We start from the raw sequence: 13,917 nt of genomic DNA, 5'->3' as shown, positions 1-13,917 counted from the left end.
GCACAAAGGGTTATGGGCTTCTTGATTTTCCATATTTACATGAAATCCTAAGAAAACGGACATAGTTAAAAAATCTAGGCTAGCATTTTTGATCTTCTGGATTATAAGGAATACTTCAATATTTGTATCCTGTTTTTAGAGTTTTGTTTAATTTCAGGACATTAAAGAGGGAGTGGTTTACTACAGTCACAATTGTTTTATAAAGTAAGGGAGTAAAATGTGTTTGGTATTCTACTTTTGATAGAACAAGATCATAAATGCTTGAGAAGAATGACACATGTTTTTGTTTTTTTAAAGACGTTCAAGCAGAAAGACAGAAACACATACAACAGATTTTGCATGTGCAGGTATAAAATAAAATACTCAATGCAAGAAAAAGACAAGTTGAAGATTAGATTAGGTTTGATTAGAAGCATTTATTGTCATTATACAAGTACAACGAAAAGAGTAAAGCTACTAGGCCGCGATGGGGCCCCTCCGGGGTCAGCTGGATCGCCGGAGCACAGGGATCGGGAGCACAGGGAGCTGGAGATGGCGGAACCCCCGGTGGTACAGGAACCGGTGTCGGCCGGACAGGAAACGGAGCCGTCGGGACAGGTCCAGACGGAACCCCCGACGGGACAGGCACAGACGGGACCCTGGACAGAACATGGGCTGGTGTCAGTGGGACCCCGGACGGGGCAAGGGCTGGTGTCGACTGGACCCCAGTCGGAACAGGACAAGGTGTCGACGGGTGAGGCGTCAGCAGGACCCCCAACAGAACTGGACATGGTGTAGGCGGGACCCCCGGCGGGTTAGGATCTGGTGGAAGCGGGACCTCTGACTGAACAGGATTCGGAGCTGGCTGGACCTCTGACGGAACAGGTGTTGGCGGGACCCCCGGCGGGACAGGTATCGGCAGGACCCCCAACAGATCAGGGCACGGAGTGGCAGGACTCCCAGCGGAACCCCCAACAAAACAGGACATCGGGTTGGCAGGACCCCCGGCAGAACAGTAGTCGGCGGGACCCCCAACGGGACAGGACATAGAGTTGGCAGGACCCCCGGCGAGACAGGTGTCGGCGGGACCACCAACAGGACAGGACACGGAGTTGGCAGGACCCTCAGCGGAACCCCCAACGAAACAGGACATGGAGTTGGCAGGACCACCGGCGGAACAGGTGTCGGCTGGACCCCCAACAGAACAGGACATGGTGCCGGCAGGACCCCCGGCGGAACAGGTGATGGCGGGACCTCCAACAGGACACGGGGAGCTGGAGTGGGCCGGACCGCCGACAGGACACGAGGGGCTGGAGTGGGCCGGAACTTCGACAGGACACGAGGGGCTGGTACTGGAGCCGGAACCATGGCTGCAGGGGCCGGTACTGGAGCCGGAACCATGGCTGCTGGGGCCGGTACTGGAGCCGGAACCATGGCTGCTGGGGCCGGTACTGGAGCCGGAACCATGGCTGCTGGGGCCGGTACTGGAGCCGGGAACCATGGCTGCTGGGGCCTGTACTGGAGCCCAAAGCATGGCTTCTGGGGCTCGGGCTGCTAACCTGGACTTGCGACTCCTTCTCTTAGGAGCCTTTTGGAGGCTCCGTGGACCTCCAAAAGCCAGACGAGTACCCGAGAATGGATCCTAGACAGGAGCAGGAAATGGGGAAGAAGCAGGGGCTGACTCCAGACAGAACACACCGAGACGTATGGTGTCAGGTTGGGAATTGGGGGGCAGGGGGCTAGCATGCCTGGGGCTAGCAGGCCGGGAAACACATGTCGGGAGGAAGTCCATAATCCAGCCAGGTAAGAACTTCACTAAACATGGCTTCTCTGTTGCCATCTGGTGCGCCTCTGCCAGAGCAGCCTCTTTCTGCTCAACACTGGACGCTCCCCTCCACCTACCATAGCAGAAAGCCAATGAATAGGTAAATCTATGTAACTCCACCTCAAATGGATCATCTGCTGGGTCCATATTTGGTGGGTTCCTTCTGTTAGGGTTGAGCAGCGCAGGGAGAACCCAAGTGCAGACAGACGATTGTTTAACAGCAAAAAACCTTTATTCAAGGCAACAGGATCAACAAAAAACCAGACAGGAACTCTATCTCCCTCTAAGCACAAAAAGGAACCCACAAAACCCCAACAGAAAACAAGAACTTAAATACACACATGGCCAATCAAGACGACAAGACACAGCTGGGGAGGGGAGGGAAAACACAAAGACACAGGTGAACAGAATCAGGTAATCACACAGGAGGGAAAACACAGATAGGAAACAAATACACACATGACAGACAGGGTGTGAACATCCTTGAATGAAAAACAGGAAGCCGACAGTCCAAGACAATTCCAAAATAAAACATAAAATAAACAGATCCTAACACGTTCGGTGCCATCAAAACATTCAGAATAGACAACATAAAACAAAGACACGCAGCATTCATACATACATAAAATAATAACACAACATAAACTGCAGGAAATAATTCAATTAGTAGAGTAGAGTAAATATGTATGTGTGTATAATAAATTATTTATATTGCACATGTATGGGTTATTATTGCACATGAGGGGAGGGTTTGTGATGTGTTTTAGCTGCATCATAAAGGGGACTTAAAGGGGACCTATCATGCAAAATGCACTTTTTGATGTCTTTTATACATAAATATGTGTCCCCGGTGTGTCAGGGAACTCACGCAGCGTCAGAAAATAAAACCCTCTCTTTTTTCCTGTGTACCCAAATCTCTAAAAACGGGGCTACAACGGAGCTGATCCAGATTTGCGTCCGATATGACGTAATATCGGAAATGTAGGCTGGCTTTACACCCACGGCCCAATCAGAAACGTTGCTATCAGAAACAATGCCCGACTGTTTTGGACGTAATATGGTCGGTGCATGTTTACATTAGCATCGCTAACACTCAGAGCTAACCTGTACTGGATAGAGCATGTGTGTGAAGAAGCAGGAAATAAAAAGGAACTCACCTTGTGGTATAACCAAGCGGCAAACTCTGGGGAAGAGCCGGGACGCCAATACGGAAGTGCCACAAACTGCAGTTCATATATTGGCCGATAGGCGATGACTGCAGAAAGGAGCAATTTCCATAGACCCCAATGTTAAAATGCCCAATTTCACAGCAGAAAAAAAACGTTTCTAGCCCTGGATGCAATAAATATTATTATGTATATAGTTAGATTCCACCTTCATGATTATGAATCTGTGAGTGAATTGTTTTCTAACATGACCCTTTTATTTATATTAGGTCTTAAAGTTTTTGCATAACTTAGGGCGTGGTCACATTGAGTGACAGCTCTGTCAAGGGACTGCTGCTGTTAGCTTCTTGTCTCTCTGCTAGCTGCTCCGTCTCCGTGAAGCTACAGGGACTCTGCCTGCTCAGTTCATCCAGGGAACACAACTTGACCCCGGCCGTGTTTGTTTGTTCTTCATGCTTATATATCGGACTATTGTGACTCGTGTTATGTATGTGTCACATCAGGTGTGACTGTGCCTTTAAGATGGCACCGGGAATTTGGGGATGTGTGAACCGGATACAGTTGGTTGTTGTTGTGTTGTCATGGCAGCGTGTGCAATAACGTGTTGAATAAACGGTCAACCTAAATGTCGTAGTCCATAGTCTAAATATATACAACATTGGCGACGAGGATTATGGATTCTCTACTCTCACCTCTCTCCCCGTTCCTCGCACTGCCGGGCGAACCGCCGATTCCGTGGGTTCGCTGGCTTGAGTCCTTCGAAACGTTCATAGTAGCCGCGGGGCTAGCTGAAGCTAACGACGACAGGAAGAAAGCCCTGCTGATACACACGCTGGGCAGCGAGGGACAGCGGATTTTTCGGACTCTCGGACCCGCTCCGAAATATGCGGACTGTGTTACACTGCTCACTAGACACTTTGCTGCTCCACAAAATGTTATGCTCCGGCGGATTGTTTTTCGGCAACGCCGGCAACAGGCGGGTGAGTCCGTCCACCATTACATGGCTGATCTGAGGGGACTAGCCAGCCTCTGTAAATTCGGGGCGCTGGAAGATGAACTAATACGGGATCAGCTGGCTGAGCACACTAACAGCTCGACGCTCAGAGAAAAGTTGCTAATGATGATAGACCAGCTCACCTTAACAAGAGCAGTGGAGTCAGCAGCAGCCTTAGCATCACAGCTAGCTCCCTCCTCCAGTTCTTTTCCCCACAGACCCATGCTACTAACTCAAACGGTGGCGCTACCCATGGAGCCTCCCGGGGAGGTTTTCCCTGAGGACAACTTTGATGTGAACTTTGCAGCACGCCAGGGTACGGCAGCACGCCGGGCCTGTGGTAATTGTGGCTCATCATCGCACCAGAGTCGAGCTCCAAACTGCCCTGCCAAAGGACAGAGGTGTCAACGCTGTGGCAGACAGAACCATTTCGCACGGGTCTGTCGCTCTGTTCCTGCCGCAGCCTTACAGCTTTCGCGACGCATGTCGGAGTGTTTCGCTACACCCGCATGCCCTTCGGCCTCAGCTCGGCCCCCAGCTGTTTTCAAAAAATCATGACCACCATCTTCGCCGGCATCCCGGGCGTGGTCGTCTTCCTGGACAACATAGTGGTTCATGGTGCAACACCAGCCGTTCATTACGAACGCCTGGCGAGGGTGCTGGACGTCCTCGCCAGTCACAACCTCACACTCAATGGGGAAAAGTGCACCTTCGCCGTTCCAGCCATCGACTTCGTGGGGTTCCGCCTGACCGCCGACGGCCTCAGCCCGCTACACTCCAACGTAGAGGCGGTGCTGCGCCTGCCTGAGCCGTCCTGTCCAGCTCAGATCTCTTCGTTTCTGGGGATGACGGCCTACTACCTGCGCTTCCTTCCTCAGTACTCCTCGACCACCTCCCCACTACGCGAACTGCTGAAACAGGATGCGGTCTGGGAGTGGACCCCGGCCTGCTCTGCCGCTGTTCGCCAGCTCAAGACGCAGCTTACCTCAACGCCGGTGCTCGCATTCTTTGACCTGGCGAGCCCCACGTTTGTGACCTGTGACGCGTCCAATACAGCAATAGGGGCGGTGCTGTCCCAGATCCAGGGGGGCACAGAACGCCCAGTGGCGTTCGCCTCTCGGTCCCTCAACTCGGCCGAACAGAAATACTCGGTGGGGGAGCGGGAGGCGCTGGCCTGCGTCTGGGCGTGCGAGCGGTGGCATATGTACGTGTATGGGCGACATTTTACGTTGTGTACTGACCACCAGGCTCTTACAGCCCTGCTTGCTACATCGGGGTCAGGGCACAAACCGCTGAGGATCTACCGCTGGTCAGAGAGGCTCCTGCCGTATGACTTCACCACAGTGTTTACTCCCGGCAGGGAGAATGTGGTGGCTGACCTGCTCTCCCACGCCACCCCCGCCCCAGCGCCCGGCGCGGGCCCTGACGCAACAGAGTCAGAGCTCATACTCATGCTCCACGCCCCGCTTCAGGCCGCGGTTTCCCTGGAGGACCTTCGGCTCGCGTCGGAGGAGGACCCCACGCTCTCCCGGCTCCGCACTTACATCCGGGAGGGATGGCCTGCGAAGTTCCCGGAGGAGCTGGCGTCTTTTCATCGGGTCAAGGACGAGACCTGCTGGAACGGTGTCTGGGTGGCCCGGGGCCTCCGCACGTTCGTCCCCATCAACGTCAGGGCACGCGTATTGGCAATGGCGCACGAGGGCCATCTGGGTATCGTGAAGGTGAAACAGCGCTACAGGGATTTGGTGTGGTGGCCGGGCATAGATCGAGATATAGAGACAATGGTGAAGGAGTGCACGGCCTGCCTGGTCAGTGGCAAAACTGGCCCGCCACCCCCACCGCCCCTGCAGCCCTTGCAGTGGCCGCGCGCGCCTTGGGAGCACATGCAGCTGGACATCTGTGGGGAGCTCCATGGCGTCCCGCACCACCAACGCTTCCTCCTGGTGGCCTACGACCTCCATTCGAAATGGCCAGAGGTGGTCGCCACAGGGTCCGTAACGGCTCGGGTAGTCACAGACTTCCTTTCCTCTCTGTTTGCTCGGTGGGGCAGTCCTAACGCCATCACTACAGATAACGGCCCACAGTTTGTCTCAGCTGAGTTCGCCACCTTTGTGGAAGAGAGGGGGATTAAACACATCCGTACAGCTTTCTACCACCCGCAAGCAAATGGGGGGGTGGAAAGGTTCTACCAAACCCTAAAGAACGGGATCAGAGCACACCTGGCAGATGGTCTTCCGTTCTCAGCCGCGCTGCTCCGCACCCTGCTTCACTACCGGGCGACGCCGCATTCAACTACCGGCAGCTCCCCAGCCCTCTTGATGATGGGCCGTGAGCTCCAGCTCCCTTTGGATCGGTTACGGGCCCCGGCGGCCGTCACGCCAACAGCCGCACCCTGCCAGAGCGCCAGGGTCGCAGAGGCTCAGCGCCGCATGAAGCAGCGATTCGACAAGAGACGGAGGGTGAGAGCGCCTCCCTTCACAGTGGGGGATTGGGTCAGGATTCACCGTCCTAACCGGGACCACAAGCTGCTATCCTTCTGGACGGCGCCGATGAAGGTCACCGCTCAACTGGGGTCAGCCACCTTTCGTCTGGCCGACGGATCACGGTGGCATGCAAGCCGGCTTCGGAAGGTGGCACCGCCCCCCATCGTGGACCCAGGGCCCAGGGAGGACGGGGACTTTGCTTTTCCTGATGAGCTGTTGCAGGGTCCAGCCGGGTTCCCACCTGAGCCAGTTGAGCCAGTGGTTCGTCCTGAATAGGGATGGGTACCGAGCCCCGGTATTAAACGGGCCCCGGGGCTGAATTATTAAAGACCGTGGTACCATTAAGCTCCGACGTTATCGGTCTTTTTATCGGTACTGGAGACATCTAAAAAAGATGTCATGTGTATTATTGCTACACAAACATTATATTGCAGTTTTAGTGTCGCCAACTCCGTTTCTAATACGCAAAAAGACTGCAAAATGCGTCATTTTTTGTATTTTCGATCTCTCCAAACGAGAGATCCAAACGAGAGATCTCTCTCCCCCGTCTGTGTGCGAGGGGGCGGGGCAGTTTACACACACGCAGCTGCTACATGCAACAACACACACACACGGAGGAGATGGCGGAGAGAACGCGCTCCGAGGTGTGGTTAAACTTTACCCATCTCGCTCGTTGCCTAAAGTGCAATAAGAGTTTAGCATGTCAGGGCGGTAACACGAGCAATTTGTCTAAACATCTTGCAAAAGTGCACCACGTTCAGACGGAGAAATGCACCGGGTTCGACGGTCTCTCTAGTAGCTCTGTAGCCCCATCCACGAGTAACGTTTCCACGTCAGCAGTGGCGACTGGTCATTAGGGGCAGGTGGGGCACAGCCCCACCTAGTGTCAGCAGAAAGTATTACAAATAATGATTACAAAAATGCAAAAAAAATAAATAAAAAAATATATAAAATATATTTTAAGATCATGTTTAATCATCTGATTCGTCTGTACATTGCTGTTTTAGTCTGTGTTCTTCTAATTAGTGTGTCTACAGTCACAGTGTGTGCCTATTGAGCTGTTTAGAGCCATGTGGGACAAAACCTGATTATGCCCCTTCCTCTCGCTGTGAAGTCAACGGTGACTGTAAAAACTTCACTGCGCATGCTCAGAGTATTTTGTAATGAAATGTGTGTGGCAAAAAAATAATGACCAGAGGGGCATGGAGCTACCATCCCCGCCATACGTCATCTCAAATCATTCAGAGCTGATTGGCTGTAAGTACGTGTGCCGCGAAAAGTGTGCTGTGTGAAGAGGAGACGAGAGAGCTGCAGGGGCGCGTCCTAAAACCAGGAAGTAAGCACAAAAAAGCAATGAGATTTCTCCAGAGGATTTTAGAAAATAGCTCGAAATAAGATCTGTGGGAAACGTACCTGTTAGATAAATGCACGTTTTGATTAGCCGGATAACATCCACATGTCTACCCTACTTATATAATTTTTTTATCATAAATCTATGGATTAGATTTATGATAGACTTTTGAAACTACAAGAACATAAGGAGGACTTTTACAAAAAAGTAATAGAAATGTTTGTCCAGAAGGATAGGCAAATGGACTTCATCTTCAAGTCAAGGTAATACCGCCATTTTATTGAAAATGGGATCTTACTAAGAGAGAACAATTCAATATTTAAATGATAAAATGACATTTTTTGGGTATCCTTTTGTTGAACTGTCTGTTTAAAATTAATCGAAGCATCAGACAAAAAAAGCTTTTGAAAATAATATTATATTTTGGTTTAGGTCAAAATATAATATTTGTAAACCTGAAGAGTCAGTGCCAGTGCCTCACCAGCCATGAACCTCACTGCACGTCACTGCAGAAGCTTATATATAGACATCTAAGTTTTTTGTGCCCCACCACTTTTGTACATATAAAAACGCCACTGCACGTCAGGTATATTATGTATGCTAGCAGCAACACACGGAGCTAACTCAATGATTCAAACATGGGTTAATGATTAGAGGGAACTGAGTTATTTAGTTTGTTAAAGTTTCAGCCATTCTGTTCACAGTTCTGTCATCAGATTATTTAATATGATTTGTTAAAACGTTGTTGTTTCTGTTGATGTGAAATATTATGTATTTCATTTAAATAAAAAGCAATGTTAGTTTTGTTCACAATTTGTTAATTTTCATTTAATTGTTTATTTGAATAGGGACAATGCACATTAATGAACACTTTAGACAAATAATGCTTCAAGTGTAAATATGCCGGATGTTAGCTTTGAGCTCATTTCCATCCGTAGTCCCTGACATACAACATATAGTTAGTTTACCTCATTTTTCTCTCCAAAAGAAGCGATAAGAGTACCGTTAAAAGACCGGACCGATAAGCGGTATCGATAAAAGTAGTAGTACCGTTAAAACCTTAACGATACCCATCCCTAGTCCTGAAGCTCATCCGGCCCGTGTCCGGGTCAGACCAAGATACTTGGAGGACTATATTGTGAGCTTGTGATTCTCAGGGGTAATGTTCAGAGCATAGTCTGTTGCGTGGCAGAATAATCCACATGGCTATGCTGGTGACTGGCAGTCTACCCAGTTCATCTAGAGTAGATAGCTCAAAGTTAATTGGGTTCCTTGTGGGGGGGGGGGTAAATGTTATGTATGTGTCACATCAGGTGTGACTGTGCCTTTAAGATGGCACCGGGAGTTTGGGGATGTGTGAACCGGATACAGTTGGTTGTTGTTGTGTTGTCATGGCAGCGTGTGCAATAACGTGTTGAATAAACTGTCAACCTAAATGTCATAGTCCATAGTCTAAATATATACAACAACTCGCTCTGCGGTTAAAACAGACGGTGCATGAATGCCGTTTTGCGGTAAGTGAAATTTGAGTACTTTATTTATGTGTTTATGATTTCAATCAGCTACGTAATGAATGTTAAGGCTTGGGTTAGCGTGTAAGCGAGTGGTAGCTACATCGGTGCTAACGATGCTAATCTTAGCCTCCAAGTTAACTTAAAACCATAGACTGTATATATAAAGGTTAAAACGAAATAGACAAGTGTTAAGCGTTAAGTGGGATAATACTGTAGAACAAAAGGCTTCTGTTTGAGGTTGATAAAATAAGGTCATCCTTGTAACTTAGAGAGATATTTTATTATGTAGGTAGGAACTGTATGCATCGCTAAGGTTAATTTAAATTGGCTATGCTCAAGTATGTAGACAAGCTAACGTCGAAGTAGTGTATGTGAAATCAACCTCACAATAAGATGTGTGTATATTACAATTATTAATGTCATATTTCAAGATGATTACTTAGATATTACAATATGGTTGGTTGAGCTGGAGTTCATTATTGAGCTTACACGTTAACGTCACAGTCATCTGAAGAACGAACCCAAACCTTGTTGTTTTTATTAATTGCATTACCAAATTGGTATCAAATAAACAGTAAGCATTGGTAACACAACTTCCAAAGTTACAGTAAAATAAAAAGGACCCTGACTCGGACAATACACAATCCAACATGTTCAACAGAAGAGAATAAGTTATATTGTTTGTACACATGGTACTTTACATATATATCTGTTTGTTTAAAGTGTCCAGGTGATGCAGACAGGCTGGACCAGAGAGTGAGAGACAGAACTGGACTCCTCACAGCAGTGAACTTCAGCACAGGTACAAATACTCTTTTTTCATACTGTACAAAGAATCAAGAAAGATATTGGTTTAAATAAATGAAGTATTGTGACGACCCCTGCCTTGTTGTCTCCTGTGGTGTGCATGGCCCTTTAATGTTTCTCCTCTGCTTGAGACGCCCTGATTGGGGACACCTGACGCCCTGATTGAGGACACCTGAGGGCTGGCGGAGGATTAAGAGGCCTGGGCCAGAGTCTTGATCTCTCTCTCCCCGCAGAGGACCGGACCTCGGAGAGCAGCCACGTCGCCTATGTTTTTTTGCTTTGCCTTTTTGTTTGTCTTCGGACACATTAAGTTTTGCTAAATAAATACCTTTTTTACATATTCTTGTCCTTCCCACGCTTTTTGTTATGGCTAAGAGCCAGGCCATGACAGATGGGGGCTCGTCCACTTCTTTTTATCTGTGATGCAGCAACGGATAGGTAAGATTTGTGTTGGGAGTTGATGCGCGTGTATAACATTTGTTGGGAGCGCGTTTGCAGTGCGGCCGGTTTCTTTGTTTCGGCTCGTTGTGGGAAGGACATTAGATTTCAGATCGTTGTTTGGGGACTGATTTGAGTACTTTGTGAAACTTTGATTTGTTTGGTATTATATTTCGGGAGAGTGGTTGCTAGTTGTTCTTAGCCGTGGTCAGCTGTTTGTTTTGTTTTTCTCCTTTTTCTCTCGTGGGGGTTTGTTGGTGCGGAGCGGTGCGGAGTTTTCCCTGGCAGGTTAAGCGGCGGTTCCCTTGGGATTGTTGAGCGGGGTGTGTAGTGTTGCGGAGAAAGTGGTTGAAGCTTCGGCTTGGGAGCATGGCCGTGGTCACAGTAGTGTTGCTAGCTTGCTAGTCGCTTTGCTGGGCCAGCGGTCTCCGGTGCATAAATACCCACCACAAGTAACTGCATGAAGACTAGGGAGGAGATTAGTCAGTGGGATGGTGAGTTAGTGGGGAAACTCCAATCAGAACATTAGTGTTGTTCCACTTTGGACGCATCACGCATAATAAGCGTTGTGCTATCTGTCCGGTTTGTTTTTGTGTTTTTTTTCTTTTTCTCATCTCTCGGTTTAAAGGTCCGGTGTTGTGTTGTGTTGTGAGGGGTCGTTGGAAGTTAATATGGCTGACGTAGAGGCATTTGTTGAAGCTCCGTCTCAGGAGTTGCTTAGCACTTTTTCAAAAGAGCAGCTGCTCTTAATTGCTGAGCATTTCTCTGTGTCTATTGTCGGGGATAGAAGGGTGAAAGATAACATAAAAGACTCTATAGTGTCGACATTAAGGGAGACGGGAGTTTTTGCTGCAAAGGAAGAGGGGGTTTTGTTAAAACCTCGTTTTCAGGCAAGTGCACTTTCTTTTGAGCAGCAGAGGGAAATGTTGTTGTTGCAGCAGGAACACGAAAAAATAAAGTGGGAACATGACCGGGAACATGACAAAAGGAAGTATGTGTTGGGAATTGAAAAGGAAATCACAGTGGAGCGGATGCGACAAGAATCTGAGAAAGCCAAGATAGAGTTGGAGGGACGTCGTCTGGCTATTCTCAGAGATGGCGCGTTGTCCGGTGAGGGGCAGGGTGAACAGGTGCCCAGGTCTCCTCATCACTTTGATGTTAATAACCTGCGCTTGCTGCCTCACTTTAATGAAGGTGATCCCGACACGTTTTTTGTTGTTGTTTGAACGTGTAGCTAGGGCTAGAGATTGGCCTGATGCAGACTGCGCTCTGATGCTTCAGTGTGTTCTCACAGGAAGAGCACAGTCTGCATATTCCTCTTTATGTCTGGAAGATAGCTCTAGCTATAGTAAAATAAAATCAGCGGTGCTTAGAGCATATGAACTGGTGCCAGAGGCCTATCGACAGCGTTTTAGGTCCTTTGAGCAAAAACAAGATCAAACATATGTGGAGATGGCGAGGGATTTGTCTGTTCATTTTAAGCGTTGGTTAACTGCTCTTGACGTCACTACTTTTGACGATTTGTGTGAGCTCATGACTTTGGAACAGTTCAAAAATATTCTTCCTGACAAGATTGCTACTTACATAACAGAACACAGGGTCACTTCTGCGGCTGAAGCTGCTGTGGCAGCTGATGAGTTTGTGTTGCAGGTTCGGAGGGCGCTCTGGGGCCCTAGCTGTTTTTGAAGGAAGTAGAAAGGCTGTTGATGTTGGTTCATTTGGGATGGAGCCAAGGAAATTTGGGTTTGGTCAAATCTGAGGTGGATAATGATATGTGCCACTACTGTCGTGAAAAAGGCCATTGGAAGGCAGAATGTCCTGCGCTTAGAGCAAAATCTGAGGGAGGAAGATATTTTGTTGGGCCTGTTGCGTTAGCTGCTCCTGTGAAAAGCTGCTGTGTTGCCGATGTGCTTACATCCCACTTATGTGGATCTGAGGTTTTGGCATCTTATGCTCCATTTATACGAGACGGCTTGGTGTCATTGGTAGGTAGTAATGTCAGAGTTCCAATCAAAATCTTGCGAGACACAGGGGCTTTTGATTCCTATATTGTTGACTCTGTTTTGCCTTTGTCTTATGAAAGTGACACTGGTGACACTGTTCTGAGTTGGGGAATGGGATTAAAAGTTCTTCCTATTCCTGTTCATAGGATGTATATTGACTGTGACCTTGTTAAAGGTGAAGTAGCTGTTGGTGTACGTCCAGCTTTGCCAATCGAGGGGATACACTTCATCCTGGGCAACGGTTTGGCAGGTAGCAGAGTCTGGACTGATGTTCCCCCTGCGTTTTTAGTCACTGGCGGCCCGATTGAGTCAGGGTCTGAGGAGAGCTCTACAGTGTTGGCAGACGTCACGTCCTCTTGTGTGACCACTCGTGCTATGGACAAAAATATGTTTGGAAACCAGAAGATCAAGCATTGTCCCACTAGTCAAAGTGGTCGTGGCGGCGGTGGCGTTGATGGTGGTCGTGGTGGCGGCAGCGTTTATGGTGGTCGTGGCGGCGGCAGCAGGGGTCGAGGAAGAGGCAAGGAAATGTCCTGCTATCGGTGTGGAGACCAAGGACACATGGCTCGTGACTGTGGGTATGCCAACGACCGGAAGTGCTATTCCTGCGGTGGGCTTGGTCACATCCAGAGACGGTGCAGTAGGGTGAAATGTTACAGGTGTGGCGACATTGGCCACGTTGCGGTGCAGTGCAGTAAACCCAGTGAAACTAACTGCTACAACTGAGGAAACATGGGCCGTGACGGTAATGTATTGTCTGTCATACTGTTCGATAAATCGTTCTCGCTCTGCCCATCCTTTTAAAGTGTGCTTCTCAGGTAGCTTACCTGAGTTGCTAAAGATGTGGCTGGGTGTTGGAGGAGCGTTTGGCAGTGTGAGGGTTGTATGTTGCAATTGGTGGTTTTGTTGGAGGTGGGGTGCATTATGTCTTGTGTTTTTTTTGTTCATTACTGGTGTTTTTTGTTTTGTCAGGGTTGAGATTGGTGTGCCGGTGGTCCTGGGGACACCGACTTTAAGGGGGGGGGTGTGACGACCCCTGCCTTGTTGTCTCCTGTGGTGTGCATGGCCCTTTAATGTTTCTCCTCTGCTTGAGACGCCCTGATTGGGGACACCTGACGCCCTGATTGAGGACACCTGAGGGCTGGCGGAGGATTAAGAGGCCTGGGCCAGAGTCTTGATCTCTCTCTCCCCGCAGAGAACCGGACCTTGGAGAGCAGCCACGTCGCCTATGTTTTTTTGCTTTGCCTTTTTGTTTGTCTTCGGACACATTAAGTTTTGCTAAATAAATACCTTTTTTACATATTCTTGTCCTTCCTACGCTTTTTGTTATGGCTAAGAGCCAGGCCATGACAGTATT

At 48.9% G+C, this 13,917-nt stretch overlaps 1 protein-coding gene across 2 annotated transcripts; it reads left to right on the top strand.

Moving 5' to 3' along the window:
* The first annotated feature begins 9,176 nt into the window (after positions 1-9,176).
* Positions 9,177-13,917, top strand: LOC117476321. Of its 2 annotated transcripts, none has more exons than XM_034122756.1 (3): positions 9,177-9,312; positions 10,043-10,114; positions 10,251-13,917. In XM_034122756.1, exon 3 carries the CDS (start codon positions 12,264-12,266, stop codon positions 13,284-13,286), a length of 1,023 nt encoding a protein of 340 aa, XP_033978647.1. In that variant the 5' UTR covers positions 9,177-9,312; positions 10,043-10,114; positions 10,251-12,263; the 3' UTR covers positions 13,287-13,917. The 2 variants fall into 2 exon arrangements, with proteins under 2 accessions (XP_033978647.1, XP_033978646.1); XM_034122755.1 differs by having other exon boundaries at positions 10,036-10,114.

This window comes from Trematomus bernacchii, unplaced genomic scaffold, assembly GCF_902827165.1.
Source record: "Trematomus bernacchii unplaced genomic scaffold, fTreBer1.1, whole genome shotgun sequence".
Classification (NCBI taxonomy): Eukaryota; Metazoa; Chordata; class Actinopteri; order Perciformes; family Nototheniidae; genus Trematomus; species Trematomus bernacchii.
Note: the sequence above shows the minus strand (reverse complement) of the source record. Positions and strands in the feature narration are given on the sequence as shown.